The 25402-nt window shown below is 42.0% G+C and overlaps 1 protein-coding gene across 1 annotated transcript; it reads left to right on the top strand.

The window, feature by feature from the left end:
• Positions 1-138: 138 nt before the first annotated feature.
• Positions 139-24976, top strand: TNFSF13B (TNF superfamily member 13b). The gene is made up of 6 exons (XM_066579987.1): positions 139-612; positions 12016-12097; positions 14284-14340; positions 20068-20180; positions 21464-21614; positions 24813-24976. Exons 1-6 carry the CDS (start codon positions 139-141, stop codon positions 24923-24925), a joined length of 990 nt encoding a protein of 329 aa, XP_066436084.1. The 3' UTR covers positions 24926-24976.
• The last annotated feature ends 426 nt before the right edge of the window (positions 24977-25402 follow it).

The following is a 25402-nucleotide window of genomic DNA, read 5'->3' as shown; positions in this document are numbered from 1 at the left end:
TTTTACTTCCTTTCTAAAAGAAGAAGTTACTGAAGACTACAAACAGAAATACATTAGCATGTGATAACACAATACAAAGAAACAACTGTAAAGTGAAAATGGTTCCAGGAAATAGATCACATACAATTAAAAGCAAGAATGACAAACTATACAAGTAAAGCAAGTGAAATCCCTCTAGATACATGTCCTTGCTCTGGAGTAAGATGTGAGTTTGGAAAATCTCTCTTCATTATCAAGCACAGCATGGATTACAAAGGGTCAAGCAAGAAAATGTTTGGATACCCTATAAAGAACTACGCAATGAATGAAGAAATGACATCAACAAATTATCTTTCACCCATCGTTGAACAAAGAAGGATTTACTACTGTTATCACTACCCAAGAGGACTTTTGTTAGCTGCCTGTTTTCCTCTCATCATTCTTCTCTTCTCCTGCCTTACAGCTGTGTTTCTTTATAATGTCATTGCTTTGAAAACAGAACTTAAAAACTTGCAAGCTGAGCTGAGATCATACAGAAGACTTGACAGCAGTCAGCAATCTACCTTGGTGCTGGAGAACAATCAGAATGGAGCAAGCAGTAAGGCACAGCCAATCTGGGGTGAAGATCTGCAGGTAAGCTTGTACTAGCTTTTATCAATTATATACATTACATGTAAATTGGTATATTGAGGCAAAGGAAAAAATGAGTAGAGATGAACTAAAATGAATATATCCACAAAAAAACATCCTAATGCACTTCTGGAATGAACAGCAGGCAAAAGTGCTTTTTCTAGACACTATAAGTAATTGTATAAATACAACACTTACTATGTGTGTATGTATATATATATATATATATATATATATATATATATATATATATATATTAGATTAACCTGATTTGGTGTAGCTTGTTATCAGAACAACTCTGCCCCCCTTCTGTATATACATTATGTACTACGTGTTATACCTCACACTCATCATCACATAACATCTACAGGATGGTCACAGAAAAGTAGCCGGCACCACACACTTATGAAAGCTGTCTGACAGATATCTAACTTTGTTGCGCATAGCAACCAATCACAGCGCAGCTTTGATTACCTATACTGCTGATTTAAAATGACATCTGCACAGTGATTGGTTGCTATGGGTAAAGGCCCATTTAGACACAGTGATTATCGCTCAAAAGCCATCTTTTGAGGGATAATCGCTGCGTCTAAACAGGTACCCATCTTGCACTATTAATTCAACGCTGACTTCCAGCCAGCTTGAAAAACGTTGTTCCTGCTTATTAGGACCGCACGCTAAGTTCTCCACGGGTAGCGTTGATAGCATTCTTTCAGAAGCTATCCAACTGGAGAACAATGGACCTGAATGCAGATAACAGACCTGCAGCCATTATCTGCATTCAGCGAAAGGCTTCATTTGCACTCTAATAGGCTACTAAGTAGCTGAGTAGCTACTTTGACAGCTTTGAGTGATCATTTTGCATAAACTACTCTCAAACTCGTTTAAGTGATTTTTGAGCGATCATCGTTGTGCCTAAATGGACCTTAACAAAGATTGTCTTTTATACAGCTTTCATAAGAGTGTGGCGCTGAGCTAATTGTCTGTGGTAGTCCTGTATTACAAACTTCATTGGAATGTTGTCTAATGGGAAATATATTAATTATATGCGCTAAGAATAAAGGAAAAGTTTGCTGAAGCTTTTGAAAACTTCTGCCAGTGTCTACTAAAGTAGGCCAGTGAGGAACATGGGAAGGGACCTCCATATTGGTTGCCCTGAGTGTTTCATGTATTCGAAATAGCTGATGCCTTTACATTATAACTATTATTCTTAATTCCACTGAAACATATTCCTGAGCATGAAGCTTATATAGATAGAGTGCAGCCGCCAGCCTGGGACGGGCTTTTACTAGTTGTATATATTCACCCAAGTGCCAACTGATAGCCTATAATGAAAACAACCACATGGAGAGGAGCTAAACAGCCTGACTGCATGCCACCAATGCTTCAGAGGACATCCCTGTTCCTCAGGTATTGTATCCAATAGTTGTCATATTTATGTAACTCTTGATATATAGAAAGTATTTTTGAAAAACACTTTTGCATGCTGTCTTGGCATTTTGTGGATGTTTGCTGATTAGGCATTGCCAAGATCTGCACATGGTTCCACAGAGGAGCTTCCTCTCGATTTACTGTTTGCTGATAATTATAAGTTACACTTATTTTACAGAAGACAATATTTTATCCATATCAGAATATAACTCTCCTTAGTCACACCTACAACTAGTGTGCAAATTCATTGGGACATGCAAGTGAATGTTCTTCTATCCTTCCTGCCATTGGCTGGTGCTATGTCTGGACTTGTCAATGAGCTATCTTGTGCATGTCCAGACTTGTCTACAATAAGATTACACTGTGACAGTAGTTGCTTTTTCATTTTAGTCTAACTAAAGTCGTTGCTCATTTAGATTGTTGTTGTAGTTTCCACACTTTTTACCTTCTGGTGTACAGATGGATATACACTCAAAAGCATTCCTAAATTAGTATTCTGAAAAAAATACTGAAATGACGATTCGGGAAATTTCGAAGATAGTTGCTGTTGAGTGTTTGAGTGTGAAACTGCATAAAGTGCCAGGTACAACAGAAGCTTTTCCGAAAGGATACTGTGGAAGAAAAACAACTCCACAAATTGATGCTCTAAATTGAAGAATAAGCATCATCAAAGTGAAGTGGGGATATCATGAAAGAAATGGGATCAATGGCGTCGATGTCCATTCCTCAAAAGTGCGCTGCCGACTTTTAGAATGTGGCTGCAGGGCTAGATAAGCTTTCAGAAAACATCTTTTAAATGTCGCAATGAAGAAAGAATAATTGTGGGCAAAGAAACATCCAGAGTGGACTGCGGACAAGTGGGGAAAAAAAAGTGATTGTTTTTTTCCTGACAAAACTAACTTTGAAACACAAGGGCAAAATTAAAAGTTTGTTCATCGCTCACCAGGAGAACCTCTGTGACCTTACCACATCCAACAACCCTCAAAATAGCCAATCAAAATGGTGTATTTTTGGGTGCTTCGCAGCTGCTGAACCAGAGTCACTCCTATTAGAGGGCATGATAAGTAGTGAAAAATACATAGCCTTTCTAAAGACAAAACTGCTGTCAACACTGCAGAGGTGGTTTCCAAGTGACAATCGGTGGTCAGAAACGCTATCTTTTCTCCTTAGGGAGAGCAACTATACTATAAACTAAGTGAGGAGACTCAAATGGCGATGCACGCTTCTCTGGGTAATATGCAAATAAGGGAAATGGAATAAATCCTCCACAGTGCCACCTATTGAAAGGCAGCATTCCTTCAAGTCAAAGTCAGACTTTTTATACAAGCCTTGTTACAATGACCGGGAATTAAAAGCAAAGCCAGACTCCATGTACAGACAGCTGTTTCAGGGTTTTTGCCCTTCATCAGTGTACAGTAGGAGTCTGGCTGTATGTACATGGAGTCTGGCTTTGCTTTTAATTCCCGATCATTGTAGCAAGGCTTGTATAAAAAGTCTGACTTTGGCTTGAAGGAATGCTGCCTTTCAATAGGTGGCACTGTGGAGGATTTATTCCATCTTCCTTATTTCCAAGTATCAATGGCATGTTTCAGCAACACCTGGCTCTGTGACATAATTTCAGATACACCAAGGAGTTGTTGGCATAGCACAAGCTTGCAATAATGGAGTTGCCTGGAAACTCACTGATTTTGAACCTATGAAGTCACAAATAGGAAACATAGATTGTGCAACAAAAACTAAGATGATTGCATGTGCGATCACAATGTGGTTCCAGAATCAAGAAGTGAAAGAGATATGCAGAAGACTAGTGCAATTGATGCCTAAGAGGGCAAAGCAACTAATTTCAGCAAAAGCAAGACACGTCATGTACTAAAAAACTAAATTTGTAAAATAAATTAGACCTTAAGTCATTACTTTCATCTCTTTAGTATACTGTTAGTCCCAACTACTTTGTACAATGCTTGTACATAGTAAGTGTTGTCTTCTTGTTGTTTTTTCCATAAGAATATACTCTTATAGTTGCTGGAACCATCGTATAGAAATACCCGTATGACAACAAGATGGCCACCTCTGTGTTTAGATCTAAGTGTAATGTAATGTTAGAGACAGCTGTACATCCTTATTAGAGATGAGCGAACACCAAAATGCTCGGGTGCTCGTTACTCGGCACAAAATTTTCGCAATGCTCGAGGGTTCGTTTCGAGTAACGAACCCCATTGAAGTCAATGGGCGACCGGAGCATTTTTGTATTTCGCCGATGCTCGCTAAGGTTTTCATGTGTGAAAATCTGGGCAATTCAAGAAAGTGATGGGAACGACACAGCAACGGATAGGGCAGGCGAGGGGCTACATGTTGGGCTGCATCTCAAGTTCCCAGGTCCCACTATTAAGCCACAATAGCGGCAAGAGTGGCCCCCCCCCCCCCCCCCGCACTGTCAGCGTAAAGATCGTTCTCCTCTGGCACAGCTGTAACAGCTGTAGCAGAGAAGAACGATGTTAGCCCATTGAATTCAATGGAACCAGCAATACAGCAGGTTCCACTGAATGCAATGGGCTGCCGGCGATCGCAGGATGAATGGTCGGGAAGGGGTTAAATATATAACCCCTTCCCTGCAATTCATCTAGAAATGTGATACACTAAAAATATATACCGGCGTATAAGGCGACGGGGCGTATAAGACGACCCCCCAACTGTCACCTTATACGCCGGCAATACAGTGGAGCAAAGAATAAAAAGCATTACTTACTTCTTCAGACGATCTGCGCCGCTCCTGCAGACTGTCACTCCTTCCTGGTCCACGGACTAAAGCTTTCTCTATGAAAGGCTTGAAATCCCCGCCTCCAGAAACACAGCCAATCACAGCAATTCAATGACATCACTGTCATTGGCTGTGATTGGCTGAAGGCACGTGTGTTTCTGGAGGCGTGGATTTAAAGCCATTCGTAGAGAAAGCAATGCTCTGCCGGGAACCAGGAGGGAGCGACAGCCTGCAGGAGCACCGCAGAACACCAGGAAGGAGTGACAGTCTACAGGAGCGGCGCAGATCGTCTGAAGAAGTGAGTAATGCTTTTTATTCTTTGCTCCACTGTATTGCCGGCGTATAAAGTGACAGTTGGGGGGTCGTCTTATACGCCCCGTCACCTTATACGCCGGTATATATTTTTAGTGTATCACATTTCTGGATGAATTGCAGGGAAGGGGTTATATATTTAACCCCTTCCCGACCATTCATCCTGTGATCGCCGGCAGCCCATTGCATTCAGTGGAACCTGCTGTATTGCTGGTTCCATTGAATTCAATGGGCAAACATCGTTCTTCTCTGCTACAGCTGTTACAGCTGTGGCAGAAAAGAAGGATTTGTCTTCTATATGTTCTCAATGGGGTCGGCGCTGCTGCCGCCGGCCCCACTGAGCGCATATAGAGACGATTTATGGCCTTTAGAAGGACCGTTGGGGTTCTTGAAGCCTACAATACACCTAACACTCTCCCTATAGTAACTCCAACACGATACCACTTTCCCTGAACTAATGTCAGAATACATCCGTAGCGAGCCGCGGGAAGGGCAGATTTCAATACTCGGGTGACACCTTATCTCCCCAGCCACTCACAGCAGGGGGGTGGTATAGGGCTTAAACGTTGCAGGGGGAAGTTGTAATGCCTTCCCTGTCTTTCAATTGGCCAGAAAAGCGCGCTAACGTCTCACAGAGGAAAGTGAAAGTAACCCGAACACCGCGTGGTGCTCGTTAAGAGTAACGAGCATCCCGAACACCCTAATATTCACACGAATATCAAGCTCGGACGAGTACGTTCGCTCATCTCTAATCCTTATCATCCATACATGGTGAGCTATACACTGCAGGCTCTCTTATTCCTTCATTCATTCATTTGTTCACTCACTCACCTTCTAGGTGTTCTCCTTCTAGGAGAAAAGATAGCGTTACTGAGTGACATCACAGGCCTCTCGCTAGCCAAGCCAGAAACCTACTGCACATTGATGAGGGGCAAACACCCCGAAACAGCTTTTTTTGTATGGATTCTGGCTTAGCTTTCAATTCCCTGTCATTGTTACAAGGCTTGTGTAAAGAGTCTAACATTGACAGGAATGCTGCCCTCCAATAGGTGGCGCTGCTTAGGTTTTGTTCTATCTCCCTTATTTGCATATTAACCAGAGGAGCATGAGTGGCCTTATAAGTCTCATCACTCACTCACCTTCTAGGAGCTCTCTCTAAGGAAAAAATATAGCGTTCCTGACCCTCATTCCCACGGCACTAAGCAATGAAAAGAGGAAGTATAGCAAAGCCAGTGAGAAAAAACCATGGCTACTGGGTTCAGAAACTGCAAGTATGGATTTTACTATAAATAAGAACAGAGCAGAAGTAAGGTGGGCAGGGTTACTGTTTCCTTAAATAATAATACTTCGCTGTAAAACACAGATAATGCAGAAAGAATTTAAATGAAGGGAACAGCCATAAAGCAGAGCACTGCGCCCCATCATTACTGAGGTGCAGTTGCCCCAGTATATGTGCAGCACTTAAGTTTTTTTGCAGTTTAGTTGCTCATTTAAAACAGTATTTTGCTTCAGTCAATCTTGTTGGAATGGTTTCCTAGAAAAAAGATCACAAAGTGTCCTCACACTGGGACCTCAAACAAATACAAGGACGAGCCTAGCGCCACTGGAGTGTGATGCTGAGCAAAACACCTCCAACCATATCTAGCCGGTCACCATGAGTTAGACCCCACAGGTAACATATGATAGTTTGGCTGTATTTATTTGTATTGCTTTTCTTCTCCTCTTTAGTATATTTGTTCCCTGATTAAACATAATAAGGAAAATGAATTCAGACCGTTGTCATTCTTTCAGGGCTGACTGGGGTTTTTACAGGGGTATCTGTATAGGGCTACCCTTTTTGGGGTGATCATCACTCAGCTTCATTGGAGGGTGTAGGTATCACAGACGTCTATTGATTACATGGAAATTGTCAATTTAATAGACTATTGGTCCTATGTGCATGTTCTTATTAGCATTATCATGCTCCGGTCTCCTGATAGTACCCTACCTTGCATTTGGTTGCTATTGGCACTTGCATCTTTTTTTTAAGATTGGGTATGTGCTTTAATAAACATATTATATCGCTATTAAGATATTTACTAAGGTTTGACCTTTTCAGTATCAGTGACCCTAATGAATCAACTGTAATCTGTGGGCAAGTGGGCAGAGACTGCATGTGAGCAGTGAGTGTACTGTGCATGCCTACGTATGTCACACATAAGGTCATGCACAGTGTAACTGTCTTTTTGTTTATTTCCCACCCTGTTTCATAGCGAGGTTGCATATGAATCGCTGCCAATATGCAATGTATTGCATATGGACAGTATTTGCATATGCTAAATATCCAAAAGTATAGGGCTTACACTGCGTGGTACAGCAAGAAATAGAGCATGCTGCGATCTATTTCTCGCGCGCATCTACATGCATGGATCAATGAAAGTGCATTCACTTTCATTGAATCCACTTACCACATATCCCGTGGCCGTGTATTGCACGCATAATACGTGGTGAATAAATGCCCATGGACATGAAGCCTAAGTGTTCAATTTTTTTGCAACATCCCCACAGGGCAAAATGAAAGGGGTTGTTTAAGACAATTAAAAAAACAGGTCCGCATGGCAGAAAATCCTGAAAGAGCTAATAATCTCTTAGGTCCCTGCGTGTCCCCTTCTGACAGCCCTGTGTCTCCCCTGTGACATACAGTTTATAGGCTGCAGCAGCATGTGTAAGGGACATTACCAAAAGTTGTGTAAATGTGACACTTCACATTTAAGAAAATATTTTTGTTTTTAGTTTTTCAAAGAGGAGTTGTCATGTCCCCAGGTCAGCAGGACCAGCTACCTCGCTTTGCAGTCGCGGCTCCACAGAGTTCAACAATGTCCTTATTTTGTTTATGCTCAACCCCATTCCCCATATGAACTTTTCTTAAAATTGTCTCCCAAAACTGTGAATGTGTCAAATGGGCGGTCCCCACTATGCATTGTTAATGGGTGATAAGATTTGATTGACATTGAGCAGTGGGGAAAACCCACTTGACACATTCATAGCACTGGGAGGGAAATCTAAGAAGAGTCCATAAAGGAGAATGGAGGGATGGAATAAATAAAGACATTGTTGTAGACAGTGGGGCTGTGGATGTAAAACTATGCAATTAGTCCCTCTGACATGAGTACATGGCAGGTCCTCTTTAAGATATGCTGGACCGATGCTAGGCAAGCAATGTTAGCCCCTCTTCACTATATGGTTGCATAACTCTCAGGGCCCAGAGGCTCCGACTCAATAAGAAAATCCTTCTACCGCCAGTGGATTTGTAAATAACAGATTGCAAATGTTGTTGTTGGCCATACCTCTTATCTATTAATAATGGCACTGGACACCGATTCCCAACTGAATAACTTCTTTACTCAGGTGACCCACTCATGAGGAGGTGATGACGTACAATCTCTGACCTTACTGCTATTTCTTAATCCCATTTGCGGTGAAAAGCTTCTCTTATCCACCACAGTTTACACAAAATTTCCCATACTGACAGCACTAGATTATACAGTCTCTTTGATGTAGCATTGTGTAGTGGCCCAGAGTTCGGCGTTCCCTCCAGCACCTCAAAATACATGTTTTATGTTTGTCTCGTGTACTGTCTTGAATGTGGAATGAATCAGAGTTATGTGTATTGAATGTCTGCAGGCATGAAAGGGTTAATGTCTGGTAATGTCTAGTGTTGTCTGAAAATTGTATTGTTTTGTCTGTTCGTGGATTGGTTGAATGAGAAGTCCAGAATCAGAATTACTGAGAGAAGAGAGAGAAAAGAAAGAGATTGAAGTGCAGAGAGGTTAGATATGGAAAAGTCTGAGAGGTGGTCTGCTGCCCCGCTTGGGCCTAGCTCTTCAACAGAGACTCCCTAAGACCACTATCTAAAAAAGAGTGAGTGCACCTGGACCTGAGAAGACACATAGGAACTAGAGATAAGCGAGTATACTCGCTAAGGCTAACTACTCGAGCTACTAGTGCCTTAGTTGAGTATCTGCCCGCTCGTCTCTAAAGGTTCGGCTGCCGGCGGCGGGCAGGGAGCGGCGGGGGAGAGTGGGGTGGAACGGAGGGGAGATCTCTCTCTCCCCCCCCCCCCCCGCTCCCCCCTGCTCACCGCCGCAACTCACCTATCACCCACGCCGGCAGCCGAATCTTTAGAGACGAGCGGGCAGATACTTGACTAAGGCACTACTCACTCGAGTAGTTAGCCTTAGCGAGTATGCTCGCTCATCTCTAATAGGAACCTCATGAGTCTGTAAAGGGAGAAAGAAACTGCTAGAAAGTGAGAGAATTGTGAATGACTTGCAGAGGAGAGAGAATTACTGGGAGAGAGAGAGAACCGATAGATAACTGGGACTGCGGTTGAGTAATGCCCCAGGAATCCTCCATGATCCAGCACAAATTCTGAATTGTGTTTTTCTACTTAAGACTGTTGTATTGCTGTTTGCCTTGGAAAGAGTTAAAGGGGTTGTCCCGCGAAACAAAGTTGGGGTATGCACTTCTGTATGGCCATATTAATGCACTTTGTAATGTACATTGTGCATTAATTATGAGCCATACAGAAGTTATTCACTTACCTGCTCCGTTGCTAGCGTCCTCGTCTCCATGGTGCCGTCTAATTTTCAGCATCTAATCGCCCGATTAGACGCGCTGGCGCAGTCCGGTCTTCTCCCTTCTGAATGGGGCCGCTCGTGCCAGAGAGCTGCTCCTCGTAGCTCCGCCCGTCACGTGTGTCGATTCCAGCCAATCAGGAGGCTGGAATCGGCAATGGACCGCACAGAAGACCTGCGGTCCACCGAGGGTGAAGATCCCGGCGGCCATCTTCGCAAGGTAAGTAAGAAGTCACCGGAACGCGGGGATTCGGGTAAGTACTATCCGTTTTTTTTTTAAACCCCTGCATCGGGTTTGTCTCGCGCCGAACTGGGGGGCTATTGAAAAAAAAAAAAAAACGTTTCGGCGCGGGACAACCCCTTTAAGTAAACGGGTAGAACCGAACTGTTCAGAAAAGTACACTCTGTGTGTGGACGAATTCATATCTCAGAATTTATGTCGGAGAGATCCACCGCAAAGGATGGAATGTTGGCATCATGTGTGACAAACTGGACAACAGGTAACCATGATTGTCATTTCGTGAACTCCCATAGCAGTAACGGGGTCGGGTCCCGAGCTACCCTTAGGGAGGAGACGGTAGACCCCTGTGACAAGGTATTTCTCTACCCTACTGTCTCCTCGGCTGAGGGTCTGCTCCTCGGATGCTGCAATTGCACTTGCACAGCACTATCATTTTTCAGAGACCCTGATATACTCCACTGCTGCACACTTCTTCCTTCCTCTAATTACAACTGCCTTATACCAGCTCTCTGCTCAAGCGCCTCCCTTCCGTATCCAGGTTACAACTGGTCAGGTGGCCAGTTACTTCAATCAACGGTCTTTAATTCAAACCATTCTCCACCAGTGGCATAGCTAAAGGTTCATGGGCCTGGGTGCAACAGTTCAGCTTTGGCCCTCCTACTGCCCCCTCACCAAGCCACTTTGCACGGCTACTGTCTGTGAGCCTCCCCAAAAAATACATTATATAATCAGATGGCACATCTATAAGAGAACATTTATTATGCAGCAGTCACCATATAATAGTCAGATCTCAGTCCTACACAGTGGTGGTGATTACAGTGCAGTTGCCTCCAGTGATCACAAGTGGCATGTTCTCTGATCAGTCTCGTCTACTTTCAGTTTTCTTCTCAATCCGGCCCAGTCTCCAATGAACATTTCTTAAAGCTATGACTTGTCGCTGCACACTTTCCTCATCCTGCCACTACCCCTATTGCCCATATTCTCACCTCTCTCTTATACATGGGGAGCAAGAAGTGAAAAAAAACAAAGCAATTCCTTTAAAGTAATAGTCTCCCTGTGCCCCTGTATATTAATAGAGTCCTTCTGTGCCATTTTAAAGTAATAGAGCACCACAGTTCCCCTATATAGTAACAGACCCACTGTGCTCCTATATAGTAATAGGGCCCTTTGTCCCCTATTTAAAGCCCTCCTGTGCCCTTTTAAAATAATAAAGAGTTCCTATAAATAGAGGCCACTATAAAGCAACAGAACATTCCTGTGCCCTTCTCACCTCCAAATAAATACTTAATATCTCCCCCACGCCCCCTATCCCTCTGAACATGAAGATCAGAATGGTAGCCTGCTTCACAAACACCAGCAATGCATTTACAGTTTTCAGGTTGCCTGTCACCAGGGTTATGCGGCCAGAGAATGGAAAGACTCCTTCCCCTTCTCAGATGTCCGATCACAGAATGGAAAAGGGGGAGGAGTTTTCCTATGGTCTAGCCGCATAACCCCGATGACAGGCAGTGTGAGTACTATGAGTGTATGACAACTGTTTATGAAGCAGGCTGATACTGTGATCTTAATGCTCAGAGCGACAGGGGAGCCGGGAAACAGCTCAGCCATGTTAGTGGTAAGGGGGGCCTCTGGGCCCCCCTAGTTTAGAGACCCAGTCGCAAATATGATCCCTATTACTACACCACTGTTCTCCACCTGCTTTCTCTGCAGCTCCTAACTATAACTCCCAATGTCAGATAATAGTTTCCATACCATCACACTCCCCCATGCATGCACCAAATGATCAATAATGAATAAACAATAAAATAGAACATCGCTGAATTAACAGCATCAGTATCAACACAAAACTGTTATGTTTTCTAAGCCCTTCTAAATGCATGTACAGAGTTGCTGAATTGTATGTGCAGATTATATCCATGCATAGACTGTATATAAAGTTAGAAGGTAGATATTCGCTTAATGCTAATGTAATGTTTCAACTTTGGCAGTTGTTGTAACTATTATTACACATAATGCCTAACCTGTGGTTAACAATTAACTTTTTACAGAGAGAGAAATCTTCAGATGTCCAGAAAGAAGGCAATTTACTACAAAACACACGATCACGAAGACATGTGTCTGATGGAAAAGGTACAAAGTTATTGTGCTCAGGTTGAGAGTAAAGTGATTGTGTTCTTCTATGAAACAGCATTCAATTGATTGAACTGATGAAACTTTATATCAGACATCTAGTGAAGAGTTTGTTCCCTGGGAACTGACACATCAAGACATTTGTGTACATACAGCTTAATAGCTTCAGCGGAAGCAATACATCCCTTTATCTACATTGTGCATTCTACTTACTAGTAACTTACAATTTGTTGTTCTTTTACTAAGGTTTTTAAAATCTCAATCTGATACAGTAGGTTATAAGCAGTCATTAAACCTTTTTCTTCTCTTATTCCTTTTGGGGCTCCTCAGGGTTCGGTTCTAGGGCCTCTTCTCTACGCAGCCCCTATTTGACGAATTATCAGGAGATTTGGCTATCAGTACCATCAGTACCCTGTTGATACCCAATTATACACTTCTTCCTGTGACATCAAATCCTCACTACTACAAAACGCCAGCGATTGTCTGTCTGCTGTCTCTAACATCACATCCTTTGTGCACCATCATGTCCTAAATGAATGCGATTAGCCTTGCTTCAAAAACACTTAATTCTAAAGACCCATTTACACACAAAGATAATCTTTCAAATGATTGAAAGATTGAAAGCTTTGGTGACCGTTTTGCATAAAGTACTAATGGACACTGATGCCAATTAGTACTTCATTAGCAGGTGGTCTAAAGTCTGCAATTAGCTCCATTATTCTGGCATGGGTTGCTTAGAGGAAGCAATGTTATCTCTAGCTCCTGTGGAGAACACAGCCTGCAGTATGTTTTCTTGCAGGGGCTGCAGAGTGATTACAATCCAAAAATTATAGGTCCACACACAAAGCTTCCATAAAAAAAACTTCTCTATGTTTTATTCATTACAATTAAAAAGATGTTACAGTACAATAGAGATGAGTCTCCAATGTGCAGCAGACAGGCGGGGGGAAGGCATACAACATATCAAGTTCATAGAATTAAATATATGCTCAAAATGTGCATGTATGCAAAATTATATACCAACAAACATTTAATTATATCTAATGACACATCAAGCATACAGAGCATTGAATCTATGCATATAAGCAGCAGTACATAATGTATAAAGCCCACCTTGCCACCTGATCCCTTGGAGAACACAGTGTGAGGTCTGAATCAACGTTTTTAAAGGGGTTGTCCTGCGATAGCAAGTGGGGTTAAGCACTTCTGTATGGCCATATTAATGCACTTTGTAATATACATTGTGCATTAAATATGTGCCATACAGAAGTTATACACTTACCTTCCCTGCGCTGGCGTCCCCGTCTCCATGGTGCCGTCTAATTTCAGCGTCTAATCGCCCGATTAGACGCACTTGCGCAGAAGGGTCTTCTCCCTTCTGGTCGGTCCGGGCACGAGCTGCGTTCTGGCTCCGCCCCCTTCTACGCATCATCGCGTAGCTCCGCCCCGTCACGTGTGCCGATTCCAGCCAATCAGGAGGCTGGAATCGGCAATGGACCGCAAAGAGCCCACGGTGCACCATGGGAGAAGACCCGCGGTGCATCGTGGGTGAAGATCCCGGTGGCCATCTTGGTGGCCATCTGAGGAAAAGAAGGAAGAAGTTGCAGAGAGGGGATTCAGGTAAGTACAATTTTTTTTTTTAATTTCACCACATCCCTTGGGCTTGTCCTGCGCTGAACGGGGGGCCTATGCAAAAAAAACAAAAAACCGTTTCGGCGCGGGACAACCCTTTAAGCTTAGCTAAAAATCAACACTCAGACGAAAAGTGCACGATGGTAGCATTTATATGATAATCGCTCATATTCCATCGTTTTAACGAATTTTGAGAGATAATCGTTGCATGTAAATGAGCCTTAACAGTTCCTACCCAAAGCATTCCTTATGAGACCTTCCTTACTCAGGGTATGTTCACACTTGCATCCGTTTAAGAACAACCTTTCTTTTAAATTCAGATTTGCTGGGAATCTGCTGAACAGTAAACAGTATAATCCATTGTCACAGCATAGGCTCCAGAATGGGAGCTGTTATTTGTAGTGGGCCTCCACTACAGCTAACCGAGAAGTTCCTGAGTAGAAAGGATAAAACTATAGGGTTAGGAAGTTTGTAAATGATAATAGTTAAGTTTATATTCCTAAAATCCTTAAGGTTGATCTACTAGTCACAACAGACTATTTTTTGCTTTTTAGTTTACCATTCCTGCTTGCAACTAATTCCTGATAAAACAAGAAATACAGAAAATCAAGGTTTGTAGGACATTGTACTAATTTTTAACCTTTTTAAGAAATGTATTGTTATTGTTGTTTGCTCCAGTTAGGCCGCCTGCACTTGATAGGGCCAGATTCCGCATGCGGGAGTCCGTAGCAAAATCCAACTCTCACCCCCACCAACGACCCAGTGTACCTGTCTTCTTTTTTCATTATCTGTACTGTGGATGGTCCGGATGGTGAGCCATTGCACACGCGCAGGACAAATCTTTTTCAAATGTTTATTTTTCCTGAATCATCGCTAGGTGATGACCCGGGTACCCGCGATCTATCTGCAATGTCAATTATGAAATCCGCACTAAAATGGAACATGCTGCGATTTTTCCTACGTGAGCAAAAATTGCAGTTGATTTCCGCTCGTATGAAGAAAGAAGCACTGTTCCATAGCATGTTGCGAACGGTATTTGCTGCAGAATGGCAGTGCGGACACCTGCTGCGGATTCCGCAATGTAAATCCGTTTGTGTGCTAATGGCCTTACACTGACCATCAGACTACAAAGTGTGAACTTCGTTTGTAGAGAGTGAAGCTAGATATTTGAAGCTGTGTTTATGAACATGCAGCCCCCATGGAGGAGCTGAGCAGATTGATTTATAGTCTTGTTGGAAAAGCTTCAAGGTAATTTATAATTTATTCATTTAATTCTCTGCTCATTAGGATTTTAGAGGTCCAGTGGGCGGTCCCATCAGTGATTGACAGTTATCTGTGTATGACTCTGCATACAGAAATAGCTGTCAATCACTGATAGTTCCGCCCATTGGACCTCTAAGCCCAGAATGAGCAGGGAATTAAATGAATAAAATACAGGTTATACCGAGTCTTTTCCCATAAAACTATATATTAATCTGCTCAGCGCCTCCAATTGTATAATATTCTGCCTGCAGTTTGAACAGAGTATGTAAGCCATTGATTTCAATTGGTTCATTATCATTTTCTCGCTTGCAATTACTACGCGTGAGAAAAGATAAGAATGGATTCATAGGAATCCATTGGTTCTATTAGCTGCAAATTTTTTACGCAGGTAATACAGCATGCGTTTCACGCTCATCTGAATGAGACCTAACATGGTACCAAACGTTTTTAGTTTTACTGCTACTCATTAAATGCAATTTTCTCCAAAACTACTGGACAGATCTACACAGCAGACATACTGTGACATGGTAGTGAGGGCTGCAAAGAGATGGTCACAGGATCTCTTTAAATACTTCAAAAAAAAAAAAGTGCTTTTGTAATATATCATTGACAGCTTAAGTTCACTCAAGCTAGATACTTAATGTCTTGGTAAAACCATGTTGCAAGGTTATTACTTTGTGTTTCATTTATGTCCATTAAATAAAATATGTGCACTAATAAATTCAATTAAACATGTGTAGGATGCGTTAGATTGAATTATTCCGTTGGAGTTCTTTATTGGATTACGTCTTATGCTGCATTATGACAAATTCTCATGTATGCCTGTTCTTTTTCTACTTTGCGGTTAATTTATGAATGCTGAACATTAAGTGTTGATTTTAGTAGCCAATGCATGTTCCTTCACCTTATCACTTCCTGTATGACACAGGGACACCCATAAAACAGCAACTGTGAAGGACAAATATTAATGCAAACACAGATTAATATTGGCTATTTTATTGCTCTTAGTGTTGTCTGTCTGACTCTTAAGACTTGAAACTGCAGAACTTATTGGGAAAAACAAAGGGCAAACAAATTCATGAAATGATTGATCATATGAAGCCAAGGCCCCAAGCATTAGACTGCAATAAATAGCACAAATATGAAACAGTTCTTGATTAAAAGAAGAATTCAAGTGGAAAGCTATAAAATATCAGAAAAATTTAAGAGATTATCTGGTTTTTATATCTCCAGTTGGGTGGGGTTTCTCTTATGATCAGCTGTTATCACCAAATGGAAATGGCTTCCAATTACTCATTTTCCTGTGTTACATTAAAAGGATTGTGTAAGAATTCAGAAAATAGAAAAAATTCCTGCACTACTAGGAATGCTTGGTGAGTTAGTAATTAAAAGTCTAACTTACTCTGCAGAGGAGACTTAGGTGCCACCAAGTCACTCCATTATCCAGATTCAGCCCCCAGTCACGTGATCACCATTATCCGATGGATAATGTTGATCGCATAAAAGTTAAAAAAAGTTAAATTTACGTAAAGTTTCATCTCTCCTCATGGATCAGATCCGTGAGGAGAGATAAAACTACTCTCCTAGCCTCCGTGACGATCTGGTCCTGCAAGGTCTTTCTGCCGACTTCTGCGCATACGTGTCAGGCACATGTGCAGAAGCCCAAGAGCCCGGGAAATTTAAAATCCCCTGCCTCCAGGTACTAAGGGTAGAGCAGAGAGATATAACTGGAGGCCGCGGTTTGTGGTTCCCAGTCACTTGATTGCCATTATCCATTTGGATAGCGATGATCATGTAAAGCTAAAAATAGTTAAAGTTTCATCTTCCCTCATGGATTGTATCCATGAGGGCAGATGAAATTACTTACATAAGGCCTTCGGCGATGTTCCCCAAAGCTAAAGCCTGCTCCTGGCTATCAAAGGTAGCCAAGAGCCTGGAGATTTCACGGGGGGCAGTCCCTGATCACATGATCCTTGTTATCCAATGGATAACAATGGGGATCTTTATCAACGGACCTTTCCCTGACTTCTGCGCATGGGCCCATTGGCAAAATAGTGGACATAAGCACAGAAGCTGGGGAGGGCCCGGGAAATTTAAAATCTTATTGCTCCTGGCTACTGAAGGTAGCCGAGAGCCTGGAGCAGTGACCGAAAGCCCCGGTGAGCATTCCCCTATCATGTGATCACCGTTATGCAATGGCATAATAGCGATCATGTAAAAGTTTAAAAAATTGAAGTTTAACTTTGTTGTGACAACTTGATGGCTCTATTAAGTCTGCTACTTATGTCTGCTCCCCTCTTGCGGTTCCAGGCAGACACAAGCATCGCTTTGCTTCTTCTTTGTGTATGGACTCCATATGTCTGTTTTCTCCCAGTACTGAAAGAGTTAACCATTTCTTTGCCTCTCAGCATTATTTTCCTATTTAAGCTGGGCTGAGGCACTCCATCCTTGCCTGAGAATTGTTGTTGTGTCAGTCTCTGACACCCAACTTTCCTAGGTTGCCTGTACCTATCTTTATTGTCTGTTTCATCTGGTACCCGTATCTGTATTCTGTTTTCTGGTTGCTTCCCTGTCTCTGCACCTTATCCCGTTTGTGTGTTTGGCTCTGTCATCCTGCATAGCCTCCCCACTCCTGTCTTCTCGGTCTGCCCTTTGTCTTGTATGTTTGCTGCATCCTGACCTTTGTTTTGCAGCCTGCTGTCAGCATACTCCAGTCACCCAGCTTAGGCATCTTGTACCCATTGCTGTGCGTATGTTTGTCTACAGTCTGATCTTGCTCCTGTCCTTTCTTGTATCTTTTTGAATGTCTGTCTGCTGCCTAATCCGGTCCTGGAACCATTTCTGGTTCTGTGGTTTGTACAGCCCTATTGTGTGGTATTGGTGTGTGCTGTGTCAAGTACTTCTTTCATGTGTCCTGTTAGGGATAGTCAGGCCCTGGAAGAAGACAGTGCGGCTGTTATTATCAGGACATCTACCCACTTATAGGCATGGATTCCCCATCTCCCTTACTGACAAAGGGCTAGATATCCTATCTGACCACCAGGGGTCAGCTGCCAGCCACAGCGGGAGTATCCCAAAGGCCAAACCGGTTGGCTGGTCCAGTGGGTCCACACTCATTATCCCCCCTGCAATCGGGCCTAGAATTAATTCATTTGTGCCCTGAAACCCAAAGGGTGCTCCTTCCATTATAGGCCTAGCCATGTGTCCAGTAAGTAGATTAGGGCTACAATGGGTATGTTTATAAACACAGGACAAATGGGGTAACCATTTTTGGAGTGAAAGTCTTCAAACATATGTGTGCTGTACAAAAAAACCTGTTTTTAAAATGACACAATTGTTTAAAATAATGAAAATCGTAATTTTTTTCCTTCTGCCTTGCTTAGATTTATTAAAAAACTGTGGTGTCAAAATACACAGTACACCCCTAGAGGAATTTGTTAAGCTGTCTAGTTTTCAATATGGGACCATTTGTGGGGGTTCTCTTTTGTTTTGGCAGCTAAAGGGCTCTACAAGTGTGAAATATCACCATCAAGCAAAATTTCTGTCCTGAAAGCCACCGGCTGCTCCTTTTGTTTTGGGCCCCGTTGTGCATACACACATAATATTAGGGCCACAATGGGTATGTTTCTGAACACAGGACAAACAGGGCTATCAATTTTGGGGTGGAAATCCTCTTTTTCACGTGCACTGGAAAAAAAACTGTCTTTAAAATGACATGTTTGCAAAAATATGAAATTTTATTTTTTCTCCTCTAAATTGCATCACCTCTTGAAAAAAAATGTGGGGTCAAAATACTCATGACACCCTGCATCAAATACATTAAAGAGCCTTTGAAATCATGCCTTGGTGCAGGAAAACAAAATGTTCCTCAAAACTTTAATAACCAATGTTAAATTTGTACGTCTCCTAAATGCTTAAATATATATCTCATCAAAAATTTGTAGAATATGTTTGCACATATTTGAGATATTGCAATTGAAAATGTGAAAAAAAGACAATTTTAACGCTTTTAATAAATATACACAAATTCTATCAGTCTATTTTTACCACCTAAATGAAGTACAACATGTGGTGAAAAACAATGCCAGAATCACTTGCATATGCAGAACTATTAAGGAGTTTTTCTATGTTAAAGTTAGATATTTCATATTATCTAAATTTTGTCTAGTCACTAAGGCACAAACAGGCGTGATCATTAAAGGGGTTGTCTCGCGGCAAACCTCAAAATTTTACCTTACCCCATTCCCCTTGTCACCCCCCTGGCATAAAATAGCAAATTAAAGCGGTTTTTAAACCGCTTGCTACTCACCGATCCGATGAAATAAGGACTTTAAAAAATCTTCTCCCAAAGATGGCCGCCGGTCCTTTCCCAGCGATGCACTCGGTTTTCTCCCATGGTGCACCGCGGGTAATCTCCCATGGTGCACCATGGGCTCTGTGCGTTCCATTGCCGATTCCAGCCTCCTGATTGGCTGGAATTGGCACACATGACGGGGTGGAGCTACGATGACGACGCGGTGACCAGCTCTCCGGCACGAGCGGCCCCATTCACCAGGCAGAAGACCGCACAGCGCAAGCGCGTCTAAAAAGGCAAGAAGACATCAGAATTAGACGGATCCATCGCAACGGGGACGCCAGCAACGGAGCAGGTAAGTGAATAACTTCTGTATGGCTCATATTTAATGCACGATGTATATTACAAAGTGCATTAATATGGCCATACAGAAGTGTATAACCCCACTTGCTTTCGCGAGACAACCCCTTTAAGGGGTTAATTTCTCTCTGATGGGTTCAAGCACTGGTGTAACTTTGGGGTGATGCAGAGGATGCGGTTGCACCCGGGCCCAGGACCCTTAGGGGGCCCATAAGGCTCTCTTCTCCATATAGGGAGCCCAGTACTCTGAAAAAAGCATAGTAGTTGGGGGCCCTGTTATAGGTTCTGCATTGGGGCACAGGAGCTTCAAGTTTCGCTTCTGGGTTCAACCTACACAAGTCTGACACTGTAAGGGCACACGATCTTCCATTAATGACAAGTTATCCCCTAACAACATAGATTTTTTTTCTCCCAATTTCAGGGGACAGTACCCTAATACCATGGATACTAAGTTTGAAACAAGGAACTTCTATTGAAGAAAGCCAAAATAAAATGTTGATAAAAGAAAATGGAGTATATTTCATATATGGCCAGGTAAGGTACAATACATGCATAAGCATATATTTTGTGTCTGAGTTGACACATATGTTTGGTGATTTATCCTAATGTTAGTCTCAGAATGCAGCCAATTGCCAAAAATCTGACCCCCAACAAACAGCTACTTGTCTGCTACAAGGGAAATCTAGTATTGGACGGCTCAAGTTATCAGAGCAGCTTTCAATTCTGATTCATAAAGAGGGTCCTGAGCAGGGACTTTCCTCTATGAGGTCCATATGCCCCGTTAGGGTAAATGAACAGAGGCTGCATTCATGAGACAGAAAAGTGTGACCCAAATTATGCATATTTTCCTTTTTTTTTAAATTTTATTTCTTCTAAAGCTCATTAACAGCTTTCTTATGTGTTACCAATAAAGGCTTGTTGAGTTCTTTAAGACATCTATATTACGACTGCAGCAGATTCTGTTTAGACCAAATTCAGTAAAATAATTATTCTAGGAGGGTTGCTTTAAAACTCATGCCACCTATCTTATTATGTTGCCACAAAACGTCAGAGGCAACTCTTGGCAGTGTGGCAATATTGTTTGAACCTTCCTGCCAATATCCTTGATTTTCAGCTCCTCACATAGTTCTCTGGTTGTAATCCACTGACCTAGCTGATTAAGACGTTCTTCATTTTGTGCTATGATAGCTATGTATGGCTGTCTGGAATGTGGTTTGGCTTTCATGTCGGCGACACCAATGTTGAAACATGCCATCTACCACCTCACTGTGCCAAGATCCTCTGTTCGGTTTCCGTAAACGCTCAGCAAGCGCCAATGAATGCCAATGGGTGCAATTTTTCCACGTGGTCTTTGTCAAGCTTGTGCAGAGCAAGCATCACAGCGACGAGTGTCAGTGCTAGACTGAACAAGCTCTTATCACTTTGTTGTGGTCACACATTAGCTGAAAAAAGTGCAGGAAAGGAGAAATAAGAGCAGAGAAAGAAGCCCTCAGTCAAAACTCACTGATGGATCTCCTATTGAGACTATTACTATAACTCCTATTAGACTGCAGTGTCTGCATAAACGGGTATGTGAAAGCTGCAGAAGACAAATGTTCCAAAATGTTCTGATTTAAGCCCATTGCACAGGTGATTAGCAGCCCAAAATGCAAGCATTTCAGTGAAAAAAGCCCCCCCCCCCAAACGGTTTCCATAGCTTTAAATAATATAATAAGGTGGAAATTAGAGAGCATTCTGGAAATAAAGCCATTTGACTATTGTAGCAACACATTTTCTGCATTGAATGACTATTAATAAAAATGTTTTCTCTTTCATAGGTTTGGTATAGGGATGATGTGTTTACCATGGGTCATATAATCCAAAGGAAAAAAATATATACAGTGGGTGATGATCCAAGCTTGGTTACTCTGTTTACATGCATACAAAATATGCCAGAGTCTAACCCAAACAATTCATGTTTCACGGCAGGTAAGTCATAAACGGTGATACAATAATTAATTTGTGGGAAGCTCAGGCCTGCACAGGAATATCAGTTCTGGAGTATTTTTTCTCATAACTCTGCATTTTCCCATTCCTTTGCTATTTCACCTAAAAATTTTAAAATAAATTTTATAAAACCCAGTAACACCAAGTTGTTAATTTCTTCTTAAATTTAAGAGAGGAAAGACACAACGCTGAGTTAAAAAAAGATGCTTCAAGGCTGGCGAGTTTCATGTAGATTATTTACTAATATAGATATGTGAGGAGAGCTCAGAGGTCCTCTTTAAGACAACTTTGTGTCCCAACTCTGCCTATAGTCTTACGGCTCATTTACACACAAAACAATCTTTCAAACAACTGAGAAAAATTTGACAGTTTTAGTGATCATTTTGCAAAAAAAATAAAAAATACTAATAGGCATTAGTGCCCATTAGCACTTTATCAGCTTCATTTGCATGGAAATGAGCCTCCAGCATGTGGGCTGGACTTTGCACTCAGTTGAATTGTCTTTGCACTTCGAATACAATGTAATCAGCCACTCCTGTGGAGAACACAACATGCAGGTCTGTGTTATCTACTTTCCAGCTGAATGATGGATTTTATGCTCACCTAAAAATCATTGTTCATCTGAAGAGTGAAAGATGGAAGCATTTACATGCAAGAATTATTGCTCAAAAGCCATCATTTGAATGAATTTTGAGCGGTAATCGTTGCGTGTAAGTGGGGCTTTACACTGTATCAAAACCATCTGTAAAGAGGCATTGTGTTTTTAGGATTATTAAAGGTTTCCAGATGTCCAAGCAAATAGCAGGAATTTGCAGGCCCTTCAGATACAGATGTTCTTTCTGCTGTATACTGATGCTTTCCTGACAAATTTAGGTTTTCTAAAAATTAGGAACAATCTGGAATTACTTATTAAAATGGTAGATGAAGGCTGCAATTTTTACAGACCATCAGTTATCGTAAAGTGGCATGTTACAATAAATTAGGTGATTCAAGCATGTAATATTGTACAAAATACATACATTTCCGTCAGAAGTAGAAAGTAATGTAAATATGGGTATTATACCTGAGATAAACTATGGAATAAAGACCATTCAGCACTTATATACATTATTGACAATATTAATTTTCTTCATAAATAGGAAATCTAAGTTTAGTAGAACCGCAATATATTCTGAGGGCTCAGTCAAACGGGCACATCGGCACCCATACACCGGCGCCGATGCGCCCGTGTGACTGACAGTTAGAAGACGGCCGTACCTGAAGACGGCCGTCTCTCTCCAGCGCTGATGAAAGAACACATGCCGGGCAATGAAGCCGGTCACATGTTCTTCCTCCCAGCGCTGCAGAGAGACGGCCGTCTTCAGGTACGGCTGGCTGCAGTGACACGGGTGCCCTGATGTTGAAACGGTAATGCTGATATTAAAATGCAGCTGAAAACAGATCTTCTTAAAAATTGCCTTTGCCCATTCAAAAAGTCAGTTAGAAATTCCCTGAAATTCGCCCGCAACCCGTCCCTACTTATTGCCCCCCTAAGCTAAGCTCTAGGGTGACAACTGGGCGACAGTCCCTAGCCTGACTAGGGACACGGGGCTGGAGTCAGACTTACAGACAAACACAGAAACAAAGCACGCAGGTCTAGCTATGGCAATGAGAAGGACGCGGTACAGAAGGGTCAGGCAAATCATAGTCAAGTCCAAGCAGTGGGTCAAAGTAGGTAATTAATAAGGAAGTATGCGGGTGCAGCTGGAGACAAGGCAAACACTGGCAATCTTCCCAGGAACTGAGCAGCTTAAACTGAGCAGCTTTAAGTGTTGTCAGAACTCCTGCCCCAGCAGCTGATTGGGGCGGAGAGTTAGGCAGTGGCAGGAGCTAATCAGAGGACACTGGGAGAACCAGCCCCCTGGTGTCACTACAGACAGGCACTGGGGTTTGTATGCTTTCTAACCAGTTTTTGGATGAAAAAAAAAAATGCTGCTAACAGCGCTTTTTCTTCTGGTATTTTGAGTCAGATCTGTGATGGAACCTCTGACCGGAGGTTCCAACACAGTTGTGAAGTTGGCCTTACTTATTCCTTTCTATCTGAAACTCTTGGCCTTTCTCCTCAGATGGTCATGTGATCTCAATTCTGACAAGCCTAGATCTACTTGTCGTTATGTGGTCTGAAACTAGTCAGTTTCACAGTCTATGTGATGCTGTTACATGGGCTCTACCCCAGAAACTGCCTAGAGGGGAACACAGAAATTCCTATCAGTTACTGATGATGATCACACAGCTCCTGTCACACAATTCTAATAGAGAAGTTCACAGCTTATTCTTCTGACTGTATACGTATGGTCTGCAGCTTATTTAGAAGCATATAGAAGGCAATGATAATTAAACTGCACCCCAGCAGGCGGAAATGGCACAGCATCTCGCTATTGCTGTGCTGATGCATCATGAGATTTATCTGAAACTAAAAGTAAGAAATCTTACCATCAAGATGCTGGCTTATAAGCATCAGATATGGGACTACACTACATGGAAGTGGCTGCAATACACAGAGGAGACCTCTAGAGTATGATAGGCAATCAGGTGAGGGGGTCAGGGATGGAAAATTGTGTTTTCGGTGGAGTGGCCTTTTTAATAGGATTAGTAATATGAAACTCACCTTAGATGTCAGCGTCTGATTTTATTGCCTATCTGTGTCAGGAGTATCTGAATACATTGTCTGATGTTACATTTATGCAATACCAATTTGATTTTATGTAAATTCTATTTTCCCATTACACCAACAAGCATCACTACTAGACATATACCTTCCAGCCTTTCACAGTGATGAATCACTTATTGTCAGAACAACTAGGTTATTAACATTGAAGTAGCACTGAGAAGTACTGACTGCACATGAAATCATACAGAGATGTGAACCTTGGATAAAATACTAGGCCATACAGCAGAATAAATAGGAAATATTACTTATTTCTAGGTATATTAAACTGAATTACAACAACTTTATGCACCCCGAAAATCAGAATAACAGCAGTAAATGTAAATCAATGAGTTGTCTTCTGTTCTATTAAGCCACGTCTTAGTTATATGACTGTCATTACTGTTTATACTTGATATGCAGTTTAAAGACTCCTGAAATAAGCAATGTATACAGTCGGAACCATTTTTTCAATACATTCTTTTATTTTCTAGGAGTTGCAAAATTGGATGAAGGTGATGAACTTCAGCTTATTATACGAAGAAGCAATGCAAACATCTCTTTAAATGGACATAGTACTTTCTTTGGAGCCATTAAACTTTTGTGAATGGCAAGGAACACCACAAGATCTTTTTTTCTTGTTGCAATCAGTAGTGTAGTGTAAGGAGCTATACTATTAGCATAGAAATTATTGGAACGATGCTGTCTGTAAGTCACTTTCACAGCTTGGAATAAACATTTCTCAGGACAGAAGGATGATACATGGCTTCAATTCACTGTGACTTAGAAATACCCAGCAGTACAAAAATATGGCAAAATCCGTGATGTATACAGTGCCACATGCCTCTCTGCTGGAAAAAAAAGCCACTTTAGAAAAAAAGGCATACATAGAAAAAGGTTGTAAGTCCTTCTAAGGCCTTAGTCAGACGGGCGTTTTTTTGCGCGATTTGCGGATCGCATGACGGATGCGCATCCGCAAATCGCGTGACCGGTGCGCGCAAGTCGCCCGCAAATCGCCCAAAAATCTGCTCCTAGCCGCGTTTCATTAGAAACGGGCCGGAGCTGTCCAGCGCATTGCATTCAA

Source organism: Eleutherodactylus coqui, chromosome 1 (assembly GCF_035609145.1).
Source record: "Eleutherodactylus coqui strain aEleCoq1 chromosome 1, aEleCoq1.hap1, whole genome shotgun sequence".
Lineage (NCBI taxonomy): Eukaryota > Metazoa > Chordata > Amphibia > Anura > Eleutherodactylidae > Eleutherodactylus > Eleutherodactylus coqui.
The sequence above is the reverse complement of the archived record's forward strand: the minus strand, read 5'-3'. Positions and strand labels throughout refer to the sequence as shown.